A 21,151-nucleotide genomic window follows, 5' to 3' on the forward strand; every position below is an offset into this window, starting at 1 on the left:
CTTGATGGAAAAGTGCAAGAATTTAGGATGACTGTCCATGTGTTTGGTAATTGTCCTTCCCCATCAGTCGCCATCTTTGGACTGAAAAGAACAGCCATAGAAGGAGAAATGGAATTTGGCAGTGACGCAAAAGAATTCATTGAACGGCACTTCTATGTAGATGATGGGCTAAAGTCATTCTCTTCCATAGAGCAGGCCATTGATGTTCTTAGTAGGGCACAGAAGATGCTGGCTCAGTGTAACATACGCCTGCACAAAATCTCATCCAATTGTCCTCTCATAACAGGAGCCTTTCCAACCGAAGATCGTGCTGTAGGCATGCAAGGTCTTGACATTGGGCAGACTACCCCACCAATGCAGCGCAGTTTGGGCTTAGGATGGGAGCTGTTGACTGACCAATTCAAGTTCCAAGTAAGAGTAAATGAAAGGCCGTTCACAAAAAGGGGAGTTCTGTCAGTTATCAACAGTGTGTTCGACCCACTTGGTTTTGCTATTCCAGTAATCGTAGGGGGTAGAACCATACTCAGAGACATTTCCACAAATGTTTCAGAGTGGGACACTGAACTGCCAAAAGACAAATTAGAACAGTGGCAAAAGTGGAAAAGTTCCCTCGGACACCTACAACATCTTGAAATTCCCAGAATGTACACTTCAATACCGCTGTCTGCAGCCCAAAGAATAGAGATTGACGTTTTTTGTGATGCTTCCACAAAAGCCGTAGGTGCGGTAGCATACCTCAAACTCACAAATGAGGACGGACACAGCGAAGTGGGATTCCTCCTCGGCAAAGCACGTTTAGCTCCTAAACCAGACATCACCATACCCCGACTTGAACTCTGTGCAGCAGTCCTGGCCGTGGAAGTAGCAGAGTTGGTTCTAGAGGAGCTGGATGTCACAGTCGATCAGGTGAATCTTTACACAGACTCAAAGGTAGTGCTTGGGTACATCTCAAACACCAAGAGACGCTTTCACGTTTATGTGCACAACAGAGTCGAACGCATCAGGCGCTTTGCACAAACTCACCAGTGGCATTACGTGCCCACACACTTAAATCCGGCAGACCATGCCACACGAGCGTTGCCCGCTGAGCAGCTCTCCAGCTCCACCTGGCTCAGAGGCCCAGCTTTCCTCTCCAGGTTGGACCAAAGTCAAGTTCGAAGTCAAACCTTCGATCTCATAGACCCAGAGACTGACTGTGAGTTGCGTCCTGAGGTAACAACTTGCACTACCACCCTATCAAAAGGCCAGTTTAATAGTGCCAGATTTGAAAGGTTTTCAAGTTGGAAGGTGCTGCAAAAGGCTATTGCCAAACTCCAACATATAGCTCAATCATTCAAGAACAACTCTGAGGTTTCCTGTCGTGGCTGGCACAACTGCAACAAACATTTAACTGAAAAGTCACTGCAACTAGCCAAGACCACGATCATTCGCACCGTTCAAAGAGAGGTCTTCGCAGAAGATATTGGATGCATTGAAAAAGGCACAGCTCTAAAAAACTCAAGTCCACTCAGCAAACTGAATCCATTTGTTGACACGCAAGGGCTCCTTAAAGTTGGAGGCCGACTAAAGAAAGCACAGTTGTCTGCAGAAGAAACCAATCCCATACTCGTCCCTGGAAAGCATCATCTTGCTCAGCTCATAATAAGACACTTTCACGAAAAATTATGTCACCAGGGAAGGCATTTCACGGAGGGAGCAGTCAGAGCAGGGGGCTTTTGGATTGTGGGAGGAAAAAGAGCAGTAAGCAGTGTGATTTTCAAGTGCATCCCATGCCGCAAATTAAGGGGCAGGCAACCTGAACAGATAATGGCTGAACTTCCTGAGGACAGGCTGTCCACGGACCCTCCTTTCACAAATGTAGGCCTTGATGTGTTCGGTCCCTGGTCCGTTACAGTGAGAAAAACGCGTGGTGCTAATGCAGATGCTAAAAGATGGGCAGTCATATTCACCTGCATGAGTACACGTGCAATTCATATTGAAGTGATTGAGTCAATGGACACATCGTCATTCATTAATGCACTGCGTCGTTTCTTTGCCATCCGAGGTGGTGCCAAACTCTTGAGATCTGATTGTGGGACAAATTTTGTGAGTGCCTGCAAAGAGCTCCAAATAGACAAACTAGGCTGTCACAATGACAAAATAGGCACATTCTTGAAAGACAGTGCGTGCAAATGGCAGTTCAATCCTCCACATGCATCCCATATGGCTGGTTCCTGGGAACGCATGATCGGCGTCACCCGAAAAATCCTCAATGCAATGCTCCTTGAACATCCATATGGGAAGCTCACACATGAAGTACTCGTAACATTGTTAGCTGAAGTCACCGCAATTGTAAATGCCCGTCCGCTAACAGCCGTTTCTACAGATCCCGAAAACCCAGTCATTCTTACTCCTGCGATGCTACTCACGCAAAAGGTTGGCACACCACCGATTCCACCAGGGCAGTTTCAGACCAGTGACCTATTCAAAGCCCAATGGAAGCGCGTGCAGTACTTAGCTAATGTTTTCTGGAGTCGTTGGCAGAAAGAATACATCGCAGGCTTGCAGGTTCGTCGCAAGTGGAAAATAAAAAAGCCGAACCTTCAAATGGGCGACGTTGTTTTAATGAGGGAGTCTCTGGAACATAGGAATAATTGGCCACTCGGACTGATCACAAAATCTTTCCCAAGTGAGGACGGTAATGTCAGAAAAGTTGAGGTTAAGATTTGCCGAAACGGCGAGAATAGGTTTTACATTCGCCCAATTCGTGAAGTTGTGCTTTTGCTGTCTAAGGGTAGCATGTAAAACGAGTTGTTGTTGTGTATCGTTCATTAGTTAAGAGCTGACATCTTGCAGATGTCAGGCGGGGAGTGTTGTGTCCTCTGGTCTTATGTTGACTACTTTTTGGGTTTAATTTCTTTCTAAGATTGTACATTGTTCATCCGTCCACAGGATGTCGCTATTCTAACTCAGAATCTTAAGTTTTTCTTTGGTATTGCTGTTTGCGCTCGGCTTCCCCTGGTGGCGACTTGCTGTAAGCAGCAGGCAGAAAGAACTTTTTATTTCAGTTGGAAAAGAGGCCTTGAGGTGTTAAGACGTTACACACCTCCTCTGCACCATACATCGTTGGGAACCCTTGACAAAACAAAATCTGTAAGTTTGTACGTTTTAACAGTGGGTTAGATGTAATTTTGGTGTGTCTATTCTGTTATTTTGTTGTTGTTTATGTGGCGCGAACCCACACGTTTTTGTGCTAAGCTAAAGTAGCCACTTCATTTCATTTGCTCATAATGGAGCCAGTTTTCTGTTATTTACATAAACATGTTATTGTATAGAACCTTTTATTTTGTGTATAACATTTGTGTTTTATGTATGTTTCAGTTTTACCACACACACGCACACACGTTGACACAAAGAAATAAATGAGAGGAAGGAGTTCGGGCCTCCAAGTTTCTTTGTCGGTTTAGCTCGCTGCCAAAGTCGAGTAGCCATACGCTCGGCTGAGGGCAGAAGAGTATCCATATTTTTACCTAAGAAAAAAAGTGAATACTTCATCACCACTGCCCAAATGTAATATTCATACTTTTTTGTCTGCTTTCTGCTTTCATTCACACGCTTTGAACCATTGACACCGTTCAATCTTCCAAACTTAAAAAAAAAAAATCATGTTTTCATGTGAGCCAGGCTGTATTTTGAATGAATGAATGAATGAGAATGCTTTATTTTGGACATGAGAAAGGTACAAAGGTATTTCAATTTTATCCCTAACAGTCACAAAAAAAAAATCAATTGCAAAAATTTATGGATTTGAACATTTCGAACTGCTACTTGTTGTACAGTTGTTGTCCCATTCACATAATTCGCACTTTAAAAAATTCACCAAGACACACAAAAGCTTTTGCAGAATCGTACAGTTCTGTAAAAACTACTAATACATTTTCAATGGTGCTATTCAATTCCCACAAAACGTGTCCGTTCACTCCAACTGATTTCTACAAGTCAGACCTGCAAAAAAATTCATTTTGGACAGAAACCCTCCTCGGATTACCCCCAAATTAACTGAAAATGGTCCCAAATATACAGGTAGTGACTCGGAAATACCCCAAAATCAATAGAAAATTGACCCGGAAATGCCCTGCAATTAATAAGGGAGTGAGAGACAATTAACTCATTGCCTGCCATTGACCACGATAGACATCCAATTCATTTAAACTGGGACGACTTGCTGTGAATGGTCATTTTTGAGTGCCACTGACAATGCTAGATGTCTAATCCACTAGCGTCGTCATTTGCAGACAATGAGTTAACAAAGATAATCTCCTCCAATACTATCACAAGTGCTGCAAAATCAAACTTACCCCATGACAACAAATTTCTGTTCACCTGTGGTCGTGCAAAAACAAATAACTGAATATTGATACATTTGCAATCAAATATCTTATCTGGAAATAACATCTCAGTGTCGATGCTTGGATAATTTTTCATTATTTTGACAACCCTACTCCCAGTCCAAAGTCTTGAATGTTTTTCTTGTTTCATTTTATTCAAAGTGTAACCGATAGAAGGATGGCATGCAATTGAAAGTGGATGAGGAAAATACATTAAAATAAAGACATACTGTAGAAATAAAATCCATACGTGGAAAACAGTCTTTGGCGTGTAGGCCAAGATCCTAGTGCCTGCCAAGGTCTACTACCTCGAGCAAAACTGATAAACATGATGAGTGTCATATGCGAAAACCTCAGCCCACATTTTTTTTTATCCACAACCAAAATCAACAGAAAGTGACTCATTAGTGCCCCAAAACCAAAATAACTTACACGAAATCAACATAATTGCACCACAGTTGGACAAAAACTTTCCCATACATTTTCAATGATGATTAATATGTTTGACACTTTCACAAAAATTAACAGGAAGTGACCAAAAATGTACACAAACTGATCCGTAAATGCCCCAAAACCAACAAGAAGTGAGCATAACTGAATACGAAGAGATCACTGAAAAGGAAGTTACCCAGAATTGCCATAAAATAAACACGAAATTATCGAAAGTGTATAGAAAGTGATGAAAATGCACCAAAACGTACAGAAAGTGACCCAAAACCAGCAGGAGGTTCCCTAAAATCAACAGGTAATGACCTGGGAATGAATATAAAAAAACAAATGAATAAATAAATACATAATAAAAATAAATAAGAAAATAATTAAAAAAAAAAAAAAAATTAAAAAAGCAACAAATTTTTTAAAATTAATTAAAAATATATAAATAAATAAAAAATAAAAAAACAATTAGAAAAAAAAAATAAACAAATACAAAAATTAATAAATATATATATATATATTTTTTTTAAATTGGATGGGAAAAAAAAGGTAATGACTGGGAATGCCCACAAATCAACAGAAAATGGCCAATAAACAGAAGGTGACCTGTAAATGAACTAAAAACCAACAGGAAAATCCCAAAAATGTACAGGATGCACCAAAATGTACCGGAAATGATCCAAAATCAATAGGAATTGACCCTAAATTAATTCACTACCTGCCATTGACAACAATAGACCTTTAATTCATTTAAATTGGGAGGACTGGATGTCAATCTTTCTATGCCATTAACGCTACCAGAAGTCCAATCCATTTGGACTGGGATGTGCGCATGTAAAAATTTGCTTTGCAAAGCAACCCCTACAATGAAATACATTTAATTAGTTATTTCAATGGATGAAACATACAATAAATTGTCCTGTTTTTCTGTGTTAAATTTGGTTATCAAATATCACATATAAAGAGTTTTTGTAAAAATTGTTTACCCCTCATTTTAGAAATTTAAGCTACATTGACTTCACAAGTAGTGTTGGGCATCGTTTGAATTTGAATGGTTCCGGTTCCGATTCCACATTTAGATTCCGGTTCTAAACGATTCTTGATTCCGATTCTTTTAATAGGCAAGGTAAAACATATTGCGTAGTTTATATCAATTTATCAACTTCTCGATTATTTTTTTTAATTATATGAACTTTCAATGAACTTTGCTCAGAGACATCAAGAAACTTGACTGGAAAGCTTTTTCATTCTCTGGGCCCCGCTTGCCCGTAGGGGGCTATGTGACTCAGCTTCATTTATTAGAAGTCGGTGGGAGTGAAAGCCGGATTTACATTTAAAACATACGCATACTAACAAGAAGGATTGTGTCAGGAGACATTTGTTCGAGGATTCAAGGTAATTATTATATTTTTCGTAGAATATGCATGCATTTTGAAACGTTGTGGGAAAAAAAAACCAATGGGAGAAATTAGCAGCTACAATGTTGACATTATACCTCGCAATATTCACGTAAAATAAATGCTACCTGCACGTTTTTTTGCTCTTAACCAAGAATCGAGACTGTTTTAAAGGATTCAGGGATTTAAGCATTTTTTCATAGGAATTTCAATGTAAAAAGCTCTTTGTTGTGGACTTGTAGTAAGGCGGCGCCACAGCGAACTTAAAGACGAGCCACACATTCACAATGTTTACGTAAAATAAATGCTACCTGCATGGTTTCGTTTGCTTTTAACCAAGAATTGAGACTGTTTTACGTTCATATCTATAAAGAATTCAGGGATTTAAGCATTTATCCACAATAATTTCAACGTAAAAAGCGGCCATGTTGGATTTTGTATCCCTAGATTTTATTTGAGACATTTCTGCGTTCATATTAAAAAACAATCAGCCCTTTACGTGTTTTATTTTATATAGTCTTTCAATCTAATAACTTTCAGTGAAACACCATGGTCATACACCAACCCATACGCCGACGGCAACAAGCAGATCTTCTTCTACTTTGATCCCGTTCACCTTTGGAAGAACATCTACAGCAGCTTCCACAACAATGGCTGCCTGGTGCTGCCTAGGTGTCCTGGGGCTGAAGTAAGTAGCCAGCATTATTCACTTTATAAAAAAGATTAATCAAGATTAATCATGTTTTTTAGGAGCCTGAGAGGATGAGGACTGCAGGTTGACCAGAGAAGGTGCAGGCACCCTCTTCGATCGAGAAGCAGAGTGTCGGGCTCATCATGGCGGTTGTCAACCCCAACACGGTCGCACGGGCAAGGGGGAACACAGGGAAACACGGGCCGACATCCTGGAGATGTTCCAGAGGACAAGGGAGACCTGGAGACGGGCCGGGCGGTCCTCAAGCGGCCATCTCTCCCCATGGTACACATGGCGTCCTTCGGAATGTCACTGTGGGACTCCCTGATGTGCAGGAAGTGCAAGAGCACCTGCTGGAGTTCCTGGATGTCCCTCTGCAACTGTTTTGGTGCAAACTTCTCCAAGGATGTGACTTCAGAAGTGAGGAAGAACAAGGCCTTAGAGTGGCCAGCCGGCAGGAAAAGGAGCAGAGTGGAGGAGGGCAGAAAGGAGACGCCGAGGAACAGGGACTTGTACAAGTCAAGGTGACCAGAAAACGCAAGGCATAGAAAAAGGCTATGTGATGTTGAAAGTCGAGGCTCACATCATGATGGCACCACATCGATTATTTGCACTGCCTGAACTATAGGACTACTTCATACGCATTTTATATTTATGTTTATTTAGATTTCATATTTGCACGCCACGAGATTTTAACTCATCCTGCACTGTAAGGGGATGCTCCACAATTACATTGTATAACTGTATAATGATAATAAAGGGCTATTTTATTCTCTAATAAGTTGTGATTGCATATAGAATTTGTTAATAATCTATTTACATATTATTTATAATTGATTCCGCATGTTTTCCTCAAGTATTAAGTTTCTGATGTTAAATTGAGTGATTTATTAGCTGTTGAAAACTTGCAGTAAAAAAAAAAAAAAAAAATGGAGTTGCTATTTTGGTCAAAAACGTATATGATATGTTAAAAATTGCTATTGATCCTGAAATTTTAGGTGATTATCTCTGCATTTGGAGATTTTTGTGCATCTAGTGTAAAATCTGAGAATTTTATAGCCATTTTAAGTTTTGTTATACTTATATCAAAAATAATTAATCCGTATTTTATAAGGGAACGACTTTGAATTTTATAGTGCCGCAGCTCACGGAGACTCATATATGGCTAAGGTGGCTGCCTGTTTTGGTTTTAGGTCGGTAGCAGCGTTAGTTTTGATAAATTTGAAGCCTTGAAAATAGGCCCATTACGGATCGGCCCCATTTCCCGTGTCATGTCGAGTATTATGAAGTCTATGCTTTGCAATGAATTTCTCACAGGGCTATTTTTAACTTGTATATAATTTTCAGTCTTTGAACTTGAATATAATGAAGTTTCTTTCCATATGAGTGCACTTTCACAAAGGTGCATATTTTTCAAAAGCTCACCAAGAAAACAGTTACACATATTCTTTTGCCTATGTTTTAGAGTGTCTTATGCTGCAGGCATTTATTGTAACTCCAGATTCAAGTTTTTCTTTGCTTTGGCTATGTGCGCTTGGCTTCCGCTTGGCTTCCCCTAGTGGTGACTTAGTGGAAGCAGCAGACAAAAAGGGCTTATTACTGTAGTTGGAAAAGAATCCTTGAGGTGTACAAATGCTACACACCTCCTCTGCACTACACATCATTGGGAACCCTTGATAAAACAAAATCTGTAAGTTTGCACGTTCTAACAGAGGGTCTGATATCATTTTGGTGTGTGTATTCTGTTACTTAGTTGTCATTTATGTGAAGCAAAGCAACACGTTTTTGTGCTAAGCTAAATTAACCACTTCATTTGATTTTCTCATAACGGAGCTAGTCTTCATGTGGCATCTTCTTCATGGTGTTCGGCAGCTATTTTTTCCGGCTGGCGGTCTGGGCATCGAAACTTGGAATCAAATTTTACAAATTTGAACGGTTCCGGGAGAACCGGCGTATTAGTCCCTGATCCCATCGATGCTCGATGCCCAACTGTATTCTTAAGGAATTCATAGGAAAACGATCAATATGTCATTAGAAAGCTAGAAAAATTGGTCACTGTGACTCATTTTGCTGCACTGGCTCGCATATATTAACACATTCCAGCACTGTTAGGACCCTGCTGAGTGTTATCTAGTGGTTGATGTGGTTTTATTGCATTCTTCCTTCTTGAGAAAAAGTGGAAAATTGAAGAGAAAGTGGAGCGAAAATGTCTTTGGAAAAAGCTGATTCACACGCGTCCACATAAATGTCACAGAAGATTTAAGCGACGCGCCGTCCCAGGGCTGCAACCTTTTGGCCCGACAGTTTGCTTTTTCCCACCGTCCTCGGACTCACTCCTATAACGTGCGTGCGTAAGTTTCAGCCTCCTGAAGGACTGCATAAAGGATCTTTAGAAGTCGTAGGTTATGTCTCCTGTCCACAAGTCATGAAAGTCAAATGACTACAGAATACAGTTTCTGGAGAAATTGCGTCGGAATGCTTTAGCCTTCCATGGGTCACTTTCAGTAGATTTTTTTTTTTACTTTGTATCAATTTGGGGCATTTTTGGGGTCATTTCTTTGTGACTCATTGGCTCCCATTGACTGTGCTAAAAGTAGGTTCCATTTGGAATGGTCACCGGTTGATTTTGGGTCACTTACTAATGGTTTTGAGGCATTTATGGGTCACTTCCTATTAATTTTTTAGTAATTCTAAGACCACGGTATGGGTGAATTGAAATGTTTTTTTCAGAGTAGAATGAATGGGGCCATTGAAAATGTTTGGGGACGTTTTGGTCAATTTTTTTCAAACAGTCTAAATTGATTGCACTGCAAAAACACACCGCCTTAAAACTAGATACATTCTCTTGTTTTCAGTGTAATTCTACTAGAAATAAGTGAAATCTCCCAGTGCTCCAAGTAAATTTTAATCACTTACAGTGGATTTCCATACGCTTATACCACTGAAATGTGCACCTAATCGATTCAGGTTCGAGTAAAATTATTATAATCATTAATGAAAGCTCGCTTTTCAAGTCCAAAACAATTATTACAGGGTGATGGTCATCAGGCCGGCCTGCTCTACCGATGAGATTAATTTATTTTTAATTTTTTTTTTTCTTTTCTGGGAGTTGGAAACCCTACACACAGTTAGGAGGCTAGCCCTATTAATGTTACTTAGCTTCAATTCCAACCTAATCTAGAAATGTACATTTTCATTAAATTGGAAATATCTAAACATTTAGCAAGATACATAATAAAATCAATAATATCAATCTTCATTAAAGCTTTTGAAATTGGATGTATTTTTCTTGTAGATCTTGGTGGTCCATATAAACTCAATTGAGTTTCACAGACGTATACACTCCTCATGGCAATCCCGGAAGAAGGAATGATGTCATGTGAATTCTGTCTATCTTGGTCAATGGCAGGCAATGATAGATAGATAGATAGATAGATAGATAGACAGACAGACAGACAGACAGACAGACAGACAGACAGACAGACAGACAGACAGACAGACAGACAGACAGACAGACAGACAGACAGACAGACAGACAGGCAGGCAGACAGACAGACAGACAGACAGACAGACAGACAGACAGACAGACAGACAGACGGGCGGACGATTTAAAAAAATAAGTAAATGGTAATATTTATTTGTTCATTTTTGTGAGAGGCAGGGAATTTTTCTGTTCACTTCCTGCTGAAAGAGGGTCATTTTTTCCCTATTTTAAATAAATGAGTATGTTTTTGTCAGATTTTTAAATGAATTGGCAGCTGACACATCAGTTTTAAGCGGGGAACACTTTGCTTTCCTCGTCACTTGGTCGGAAGTGCCCACTTTATGACGTTATTCTTGGCCCGCTCCAACTAATACCACAACATATCCTGGTGCAATGTAAAAAAGGATTCAAATTGGGGCTATAAAAAGCTCTAAGGCTAAAGGAATGTACACTTTTTTCAAATGGAGACTTTTACGATTTCCTTTAAAAAGTTTTTATATCATTCCCTACCGATCGCGACAAGCCGGGGTTCCCTGATCGATTCCCGCCTGGCTCAATCTTCCTAAGGTGAAGCTTTAAAAAAAAAAAAGTTCAAATGCAGCGGGATCCCCTTACACGTGTCAACTCCTGAAGTTTTTTGTTTTTATTCCCCCAACAGGTTTAAAGAGCGCACATGTTTGTCTGGTTTTCCCATCTTGCACCCCGTCGCCACGGCGACACACTAATGTTAGCGTTTGGCAAATCGCGACTGTGATGCTGTGTTGAGGATTAGCGTTTGACGACGTTTTCTTTTTTTATTTCATGTTTTGAAGGAGTGGGAGGAGCTTGTTGTGAATGTTCTGAACACCTGTTTCAATACCAGTTAAGTGATTGACTGCCCTTGATGGTGACTGGCATCCATTCCATTTGAATTGGGAGGGTGGCCCCTCCCACTTCAAATGGAGCCGATGTCTACTAGTGATAAACTCATTTCAATTCACAACAGAAGGATGATTGGACTCCTTTTCATGCAGCAGCATTCTGGATTGGATGCAGCCTGGATGATTTTTTTTGTAAAGCTCTGTAAATAAAAATTGTAGTAGATAACTGATTGACTGCGGTTGATGGAGATAACCGTTCAAGCAATTTGATGTGGGAGGGTTGGCAAGTAATGAGCGAAAATCACAAAAAACGTTACAACCACGGAAAACCTAAAAAATAAAATCGTAAACCACAACACATCGTACAAAACCAAAATATATAAAAATCAAAAAAGGGCAACAAAAAGTTGAAAAACCAGTAATACTGCAAAAAAACTGTAAACTGAAACATCTAAAAACAGCACAAAAAAGTTAGCAGAGAATAAATGAAAATTGCAAAAAACGTGACAACCAAAAAAAAACAATAATTAAAAAAAACATCAACCACAAGAAATTGTGCAAGACGGAAACATTTAAAACAAAGAGAGAAAGGGCAACGAAAAGTTATAAAACAGATAATAATGCAAAAAAAATGTCTGAAAACTAAAGAATCTAAAAACAGCCCAAAAAATGTTACAAAAAAAATAATAATAATAAAAGTACAAAAAATGCACACAAAAAAATCACAAAACTTGAAAAACACATGAAAAGTGAAAACGGCCAGAAACAAACAAATGGTCCCTGGCAGCCCTCTCAGTCCAAAACGACTGGACATCCATAGCCGCTATCACATTCAATGACTTAATCTATGAACTAACATTAGAAGAATGTGAATGGTATAAATGTGTTTCCTTAGTTTGAGTGTTCTACATAAGTGCTGGTATGCCAAAGTTACCGTTTGGTCAATGTATAAGAGTTCAAGCAGATCTGGTTAATTTTTCACATGTCAGTGGCAGCCAACAAGTTAACTGAAAGAAGCTTCGATCCGAGTTAAGGCTGACGAGTGATGACCCATCTGCAAGTACCTGATTTGTACTTGCACACTTTGACCATGTGCACTTGAGCCATGTGGAATCCCAGTGATGATGATGATGATGTATTGGAGGGGTCTACAACTTCAGAGGTGGTATCCTCCTGTATCGTGCAGCTTCCCCCCATAAAACACTTTCATGTTTTTACAGGGGGGGTCGGGCTATATTCTACAGGTGGAGTCAAATATGTGTCTGACCCCCAAATGCACCCCCTTATTCTCATCCTCAGACAGAGGATATTTTTTTTAGTGGGGGTGGCATGCTTTGTTGACATTTCCACCTGTCTTCAATACAGTAAATGGACCCGTTGGTTGAGACACCCCGAAACTAAATCGGTAGTTCCTGAAGGAATGTTTTGAAAATGAAGCCCTCAGAGCCAGATTGACATGGCTGCAGACGTTTGCTGCAAAATTTAAAACTTACAGTATATTAAAAAGAAGGGTGACCTTATGTAACCGGTGGTGTTCATGTGCTTTGTCTATTAATATTGAAGGGAGCCAGGACTTGATATGGGCTTTTTATTTATTTATTTATTTTAATTAGGAGAAAGCAGCTAGCAGGAAGGGAGTATGAGGGGACAGAAAGGAAAATAGAAGAGGAGAGAAAGAGAGACAGAAGAGGAGAAGAACAAATAACAACAAGAAATACATTAAAGGCCTAGACTACCTATGAAAATAGTGGTGCTATCGTTAGCTAATTGTAATTCACGTGGACACCATGTGGGGGGTCTGAGACCGAGAAGAAAGAGGACGGGGGTGAGTCAGAAAGAGATGTGGTCAGGCGGGGTGGAGCGTACTCAAATCAGCAATGTGAGGTGTGGAACCCAGTATTATGTGAATGAAATGTAAGTGTGGATATATTCACATCCTGTTACTATGCTACCTGATCACGAATCCTGGCACCGACACTTTCTCTACTTGAGTGTGTCTAATTGCCACAGCACTTCCCTAGCCCATCCCCCTTTCCGCCGCTCCAGGAAAAAGGCCGCCGCCATCCACCCGGACCATCCACGCCCCCTTAACTGGCCTTCAGTGAAGGGATTAGGGGACGCACCAACACCCCTCCACATACCGACCCACCATCCACAGCCGCAACCCCCCAGCCGACACGGCACACCGCAGGACCCCCAAGGCCCGCTAGGCGCGATGAGCTTTTATTTGCACTGATGAATAAAAGTTATTAAAAAAAAAAAAATCCTATCAAATTTGGCATTAGTAATGTGGCCCTTTCCACTGACATTCACAGAAAAAAGGGCACATACTGTATATGACAAAAGCTCACAAAAATAAAAATCCTCACGTCTAAGTTGGCATTAGTAACATGCCCCTCTTCAAATTAAATAACAAAGAAAGGTAATGCAATATTTTATGGCGCTTATCAGGGGCGGAACTTAAGGGAGCCTAGGGGAGCGACCGTACCCGGGTTTGCAGGCGTGAAGTGTCCGTGGTTGGAGGAGGGAAGGGTCAAACAGAAAGTTAAAATGATACGCGGAGCTGTTATATAGTGTTTTAAGTGTTAAATATCTTTGCCAGTCACTCGGCCAGTTGTCTGGAAATTTCCACTTGACCAAACACAGACACACAGACACGCTAGACGACCGTCTTGAGGGGCCCACGAAAGTGTGGAGGGTTCAGCAAATAATTGTCCACCAGCACCCCACCCAATAAGCACCAATTAAACTGGAAACATACCGAAATCATATTGCTACTCTTAGTGCTGAGGAAGACACAGTCCATCGTCCATCACGGAAATTTGCGGTTTATTTTGTTGCCGATGCCGACCAAAAATGACGTAATGTCAGGGTTTTGTCCTCCCCGCACAGACAGCGCCAAGATTCCAACACGGGATAAATAGCCCCTTTCAGACATACACCCGGGTTATTCCCGGCACATCTCCCCATGCCTGAAAGCCATGACACAGGTACATCCCGCGTCACCTTACACAGGAATTTAGCGAGATATAAGTCTGATAGGGGCCAAAGGTAACCCAACTTCAAGGAAAATGTGTCGTGTTGATAATTGACAAAGGTCAAACAAACAATATGCAAATACAAATTTCCAGTTTTGAAACAGGAGGATAAACTGCAATAAAATGTGAGAAAATAAGAAATTAAACAATTGTGCGTAATTATAGCAACATAAACATATAATATTTGCTTGGATGAGCTACACCTGTTATGCTTAGAATGCGGAACATTTTTGGTTTTTGTTATTGCGTGTGAGCAGATCACGGGGGCGAATTTTGATGAGTCCTCAGAAACCATACATACAAACACTGAACTCTAACAGTTCCACAAGGTCAGATCTTGATCAAATGTTTCACTTGGCCACATGAAATGTGATGCCACTGTATCATGAACAGATCCCTAAAAAAGAAACTTTAGCAGACACTTTTATTTGATATTCCTCTAACATAATTATACAAATTGTACTGATTGTCTTTCGGGTTCAGTTTATAACTTTTATTTGTGTTTTTACCATGAAAATTGAGATAGGTTCGTGTGTGAGACACCTGAAACAGGCCATGGGCCAACTTCGTTAAAACACAGTGTGTTGATGTCACAACACTCACATTAGCAGAGGTGCTGTTGACAAAACAGGCGTAAAGTTGCACAGTGGCAACAGCTTGTTTTTCAAGCAGCACCAAGGTTAACACCCGCAGAGCTCACCTGTGAAAGATGACACGATTGGAACATCGAAAACTGAGATTCTTAATGAGGCTGTTCACCAAAAATTATGTTTTTTTTTTTTTTGTTTTGTTTTGTTTTTTTGTAACTGTTTGGATTTTAATTCTCAGTGACAATACATTCTGAACTGGTTGCCAGCAAGTCTCAGGGAAGATACAATTAAAAAAAAAAAAAAAAAAAAAAAAAAAACTAAGGAAGAACCAAAAGCAAAATTCTTGGCCGAAACTGAAAACTTCTTTCTCGGAAATTTGGGACACTTGAAAAATGGGACTCATGCGAGGGCGTAGGTTTGGTCTCAACATTAGTAGGGACACTATAACAGCATAATCTGCATGTACACTTTTTGCTGGGGACGGGACATCAATAAGACCAAACAGATTGGTTGAATGGGTGTCAGGGCTACATCTCTCACAAATATGAACCTATTTAATTGATAGGCTAAATGATCAATGCAAAATACATCTGTATTGACTTATAACTATCCAGGTATGCAATGAATAAACATTTGTCTTAAGACCACTTAACATTGTTGAGAAATTAATATAGCATATACGTATATAATATATGAATATATCAATTAAATATTTAACTTAAAAAAAAAGTCTTAGTTAGGTAGTAACAAAAATAAATAAAAATTCAGTCTTCCTTTAGGTAAGACACTACTGCTTTTGTCCACAAGCACAGCCAAACCCTACAAAAAAAATGAAAGGTCCTTTGGGCTGCTTTAAAACCACATAGATAAAATAAAAATGAAAATTGCGCAGAAAGGGATAAACTTTGGTTCACTACATTTCTCAGTTTATCGTTAACATTAGAAAACACATACAGGAGGGACACTTCTCTCTAAGCAGCTTCCTACTCAAGTTTGGCAGGTTAGCAAATTCACACAGTTTAATGTTATGCTAACGCTGATACAGGTCAGACTTTCAGTGGCAAAATTAGTGGTGTCCCACCCACCTCCACAACACTGACGTCTTTTTCCATTACTTACAAAAAAACATCTAATATCCCTCCTCTTCGAAGGGGGCAGAGGAGGCAGCATGGGGCTGAGGCTGTGTGTGCGTGTGTTGTGGGACGGAGCCAATCAAATGTGCATTTGAGGGGAAAAATGAACTGGCACACTCAGCAGTGAAAAGGGGTAAATGTAAGTCTGAACATAATGAAAATAATTCACTTAATAATGGCAGGGTCACTTCTATCCTTCCAACATATGGGGAGACAATCTAAATTACCTATATAACTGAAGTCATTATATCATGCAAAGGAGGTTGCTTAAAAGTTGGTGGGAACAATTTGAGCATCCTGAAAATAGTGATTGATAGTGTTATGTCACCTATGCAAACCTAAGCCCTTGGTCTCACGCCTCCGATTGCTAAGCTAAATGAGATGTCGAGGGTAAATTTGTAACACTTGATTTGTTTTCCACCTTTTAAGTCACTCAAAGTGCTATGACACAATATCATCATCTACAGTACCCACTGTTGACAAAGCAACAGGTGCAGTGTGGGGTTCACAGTATCTTGCTCAAGGATACTCTGACTAATTCCTCAGAGCAGAGAATTGAACCCACAACCTCTGGTTTGGGGAACGACTGCTCTACCACTGAGCCACCCCGCCCCTACAGGCATGTCGCTTTCAGTCTTTTAACCGGAAACCGAAAACGTAATTTTAGACATTTTCGGCTGAAGGTTTTCGGTGCCGAATTTTTGGTCATATCTCGAAAAAAAACATTCCCACACACACTCATACTTACAAATAATTTGAGGTGTTCAGGCAGTTTACCGTGCATGTTAATGGGATGTGGGAGTAATTAAACAGACAACTAAGTCCATGATGTTTTGCTGCGTGCATGCGCACATCGACACGACTCCTCAGACTCGGATACACTGAGACGGAGCCCCTAGGCAAAACACGTAATAAATAAATAAGGAGGGTCATTCAATTAATAAGGTGATTTTTTGGGTAAAAGGACTTCTAATACAAATAGCTTACTTTAAAAAAATATTCAATGTAGTCTCCCAGCACTGTCACACACTTTTCCCATCTGTGCACAAGCTTCCGTATTCCCTCAGCGTAAAAATCATTGGACTGATGTCCCATTCGCTCACAACACTTTTGACTTCATTGTCACTTTCAAACTTTGTGCCATTTTTCAGGATGGATGGATGGATGGATGAATGGATGGACATTAAAATATATTTTTTTAGGGCCGTCAAACTACTAAAATTTTTTAATCGAGTTAATCAAAGCTTAAAAATTAATTAATCGTAATTAATTGCAATTCAAACCATCTATAAAATATGCCATATTTTTCTGTAAATTATTGTTGGAATGGAAAGGTAAGACACAAGACAGATATATACATTCAACATACTGTACATAAGTACTGTATTTGTTTATTAAAACAATAAATCAACAAGATGGCATTAACATTATTAACATTCTGTTAAAGCGACCCATGGATAGAAAGACTTGTAGTTCCTAAAAGATAAATGTTAGTACAAGTTATAGAAATTTTATATTAAAACCCCTCTTAATGTTCTCGTTTTAATAAAGTTTGTACAAATTTCAATCAAAAAATAAACTAGTAGTTCACCATTGTTGATGTCAATAATAATTATTAGAGGTGTGCAAAATTTCCGATTCTTAGATTATTCGCGATTCGGCCATGGAAGATTCGAGAACAATTCACAAACATCCAAATTCCGATTATTGAAATATGCCAAGTAAAGCGGAAGTACAACACACTCAGCGCGCCGCGCGGTCTTCGGGGCACAACGAGGAAGAATGCAGCGAGAGTAGCTAAACATCATGCTTCTCATTACCCGGCCCCTCGGGTAATGCCAATGCTCAACTCATGGCTCTAGGTCAACTCATGCCACGAGATAAAAAAACACAACAACATACCTGACTGCTGCCGAAAAGCTGCTACAAAGTACGTCATCCACATAATGTAATGGTAGATATCATTTATATAGGACTAGATGCACCATTGATTCGGTAGCGTGAGCTAGTTAGTAAACGGCCGCCATCTTAAAGCAGTACACTTCCCTGCAAGGCTGTTGTAGCAAACCTTCCAAGCAAACCTAATTAACTTTTTATCTAAAATACTCCTGAATCGGTAAAATATTGACTTGAATCTATCTTTAAAATAGTTTTAAAACTTTCACATGTCGAAAGTAGACAAAAGGGAAATTATGGAATAACGGGAGCAATTTTAACAACTTTAACAGTTGATTCACAACATTAAATTAATTGAATGTAGTTTAAAGCTGCTGTTACAGAATGGGGACTGGAGTTTTTTATTTACTGTTATTTTTGTATATTTGTTTACTGCTATATGTTAACTTGATACTGAAATAGTAGTTTGGTTTAGCCTGAGAGGATTTTTGAACAATTTTGGAACTAATGTACATTTAATTAAAAAAAAAAAAAAAAAAAAAAAAAAGGGGGGGGGGGGTGCATCAATAATCGTTTTATAATCGAATCGGAGCCTCTGAATCGTAATTGTAATCGAATCGTTAGGTGCCCAAAGATTCCCAGCTCTAATAATTATGGTGCTAAAACCCATAAAATCAGTCGCACCCAAGCGCCAGCAGAGGGCAACAAAACACAACAAGTGGAAATGACACTTTGCTGTCATTTTAATCTGTTTGAGCGGGGCATGTGCGTTAAAGTGCCTGTGACACGAAAAAGCATGTTTATTTCATAATACACACGGTATTTTATGCCCCTGAATGATATGGGCCGCTTGGATGTGTGTGGAAGCGATCGCTATTTTCATTTAGTTTTTTGAATCCCGCGCCATGAAAATGAGTGACTTCCGGCTTCGGTCTTGCATTGAGGAGGAGGGCGCTGTGACGTGTACGGTAGAAGACGTCCTCTTCACGCTACAGTGTACTGTTGTGTATGAGGACGAAGGATTCAGCTGATTTTGCGGATTAATACGTTTATTTTTCGCATCACGCCAGCCAAACGGCTGCAGAAAAATCATTCTGTATGAGGGAGAGGCGTATGCGCCTTTTTGGAATTTCAAAAGGTTCCCATTCACCGTGGATATTTACTGTGGGACCATTGGACTTACGAGGAAGTGAGTAAACATCTTGTTTTGTATTATGTCAAATACGAATACAGAGATTACAAAGTAAACACTACAAACTTCCTTTAAATGAAGGACTACTTACGTTTGATCATTGATAGGCATGTAAAAAGCTCTCCTAATGCTCATTAGCAGCAGCACGTTAGCTGCACAACAACTCCAGCCACCCTCCTCCGGGGAACGAACTGTAAATTGCTCTCCGCCGGGCGGTTTGCCGATCCGCAAACACATTCGACAACCGGGTCGTCATGTCAAATAATCCAGGATAGTTATGTGTGATTTTCCGCTTCGAAGACTTTGAAACATCACTCGGTTCGGGTTAGCATGTCGGCTAGCTGTCTGGTTTGTTTACATTCTTCGAAGCCGGGGAAGGGAAATGACATATGTCCGATTTAGGTGTCATAAAATATCGTTCGGGAGGTGCGACAGTAAAGGTGAAGTCGACAGTTTTGACCATTATGGAGTAATTTTGCCATGTCGTCCTGAATAAATGCATTTTTATTATTTCATATTCCATTCAGCACAAGACTGTTATTTGTCATGACCATGCCATTTATTTAGCAATTAGGGAAAATACTTGGATAAAAAGAATATCCTGTAAAAATATTGAAGTAAAGAGACGGAAACAATGACATTTTGCCGCTCTCTTCGTCGCGTTTTCCTCGTTGTGAATAGTTCCCCCTCGACGGGCTGACTGGTCCTTCTCAAGCCATTTATATAGCTATTGGGGAAAACACTTGGATAAAAAGAATATCCTGTAAAAATATTGAAGTAAAGAGACAGAAACAATGACATTTTGCCACTCTCTTCGTCGCGTTTTCCTCGTTGTGAATAGTTCCCCCTCGACGGGCTGACTGGTCCTTCTCAAGCCATTTATATAGCTATTGGGGAAAAAAATACTAGGATAAAAAGAATATCCTGTAAAAATATTGGAGTAGAGAGACTGAAACAATGACATTTTGCGGCTCTCTTCGTCGCGTTTTCCTCGTTCTGAATAATTCCCCCTCAATGGGCTGAATAGTAAAACCGATGAACCCAGTCTACCGCTGACGTCATCCACCTGTTGGGGACGCTAAAGCCCTATTAATGGTAGGCGTGGCTAACCGGCAGAGTAAAAGACTAATTTCTCGTCATCTGTGCTTTACTAAATTGTTGTATATAGTCGAATCGTCTCAAAATATGATTGTAATTCACATAATAATGCAATTTAAGACTTTTTTTCTCGTGTCATAGGCTCTTTAAATGCGTCAAATATTTTAAATTGATTAATTAAAAAAATTAATTACTGCCCAATAACGTGATAATTTTGACAGCCCTAATTTTTTTGTTTGTTCAGAGTATTGCACTGTTGTCACTATACTAAAATCTTCATGTTGATATCGATATTTAAAAAGTACTTGATACCATTTTTGATGCTACATAATTTTTTTTTTTTTAAAACCACACAAATATTTGTTTATTCACTTTTTCAGTGTTTTTCGACTGGTGGTCACTATTCTTGATCAAGAAAACTCCCAAATTGCCCCAAAACTAATTAACCAAAATGTACACGAAGAGAACTGGGGAAGCCACAAAATCATCAGAAAGTGAGCTAAAATCAACAGGACGCTCCCTGTAAATACCCTATAATCAACAGGAAATGACGCAAAAATGTACAAAAGGTAACCAAGCCAATGCCCCAAAACGTACATAAAGTGACCCAAAATCAACAGGGAGTGACCTGAAAATGCCCCAAAATCAACAGGAAGTGACCCAAAATGTATAGAAAGAGACCTGGGAAAGCCACAAAATCATTCAGAAAGTGACCTAAAATCAACAGCCAAAAATGCACCAAAATCAACTAGAAATGACCAATGAATAGGAAATAAGTCTGAGAAAACTGTCCAACCCATGTCATTCCCGGGATATCTCTACATGCGTGAAAGCAATGATGCAGGTAAATTCCGCGTAACCTTACATGGGAATTTCCTGGGATATGTTTGTGGAAGGGGCTTATCCATATGTCCACATACCAGATACCATCTCTTTCCTTAGCAGAGGAGTTATAAAGAACCGTACGACC

The 21,151-nt window shown here is 39.7% G+C and overlaps 1 protein-coding gene across 1 annotated transcript; it reads left to right on the forward strand.

The window, feature by feature from the left end:
• Positions 1-1,048: 1,048 nt before the first annotated feature.
• On the forward strand, positions 1,049-15,011 carry LOC130912919 (uncharacterized). The gene is made up of 2 exons (XM_057831068.1): positions 1,049-6,887; positions 6,950-15,011. The coding sequence occupies exon 1, from the start codon at positions 1,807-1,809 to the stop codon at positions 2,782-2,784; it is 978 nt and encodes a 325-aa protein (XP_057687051.1). The 5' UTR covers positions 1,049-1,806; the 3' UTR covers positions 2,785-6,887; positions 6,950-15,011.
• The last annotated feature ends 6,140 nt before the right edge of the window (positions 15,012-21,151 follow it).

The sequence above is a fragment of the Corythoichthys intestinalis genome, chromosome 3 (genome assembly GCF_030265065.1).
Source record: "Corythoichthys intestinalis isolate RoL2023-P3 chromosome 3, ASM3026506v1, whole genome shotgun sequence".
NCBI classification, from domain to species: domain Eukaryota; kingdom Metazoa; phylum Chordata; class Actinopteri; order Syngnathiformes; family Syngnathidae; genus Corythoichthys; species Corythoichthys intestinalis.

What these genes read in the sequence shown, in the direction of transcription:
- LOC130912919 (XM_057831068.1), top strand. Translation starts at nt 1,807, where the DNA reads ATGGCTGAACTTCCTGAGGACAGGCTGTCCACGGACCCTCCTTTCACA.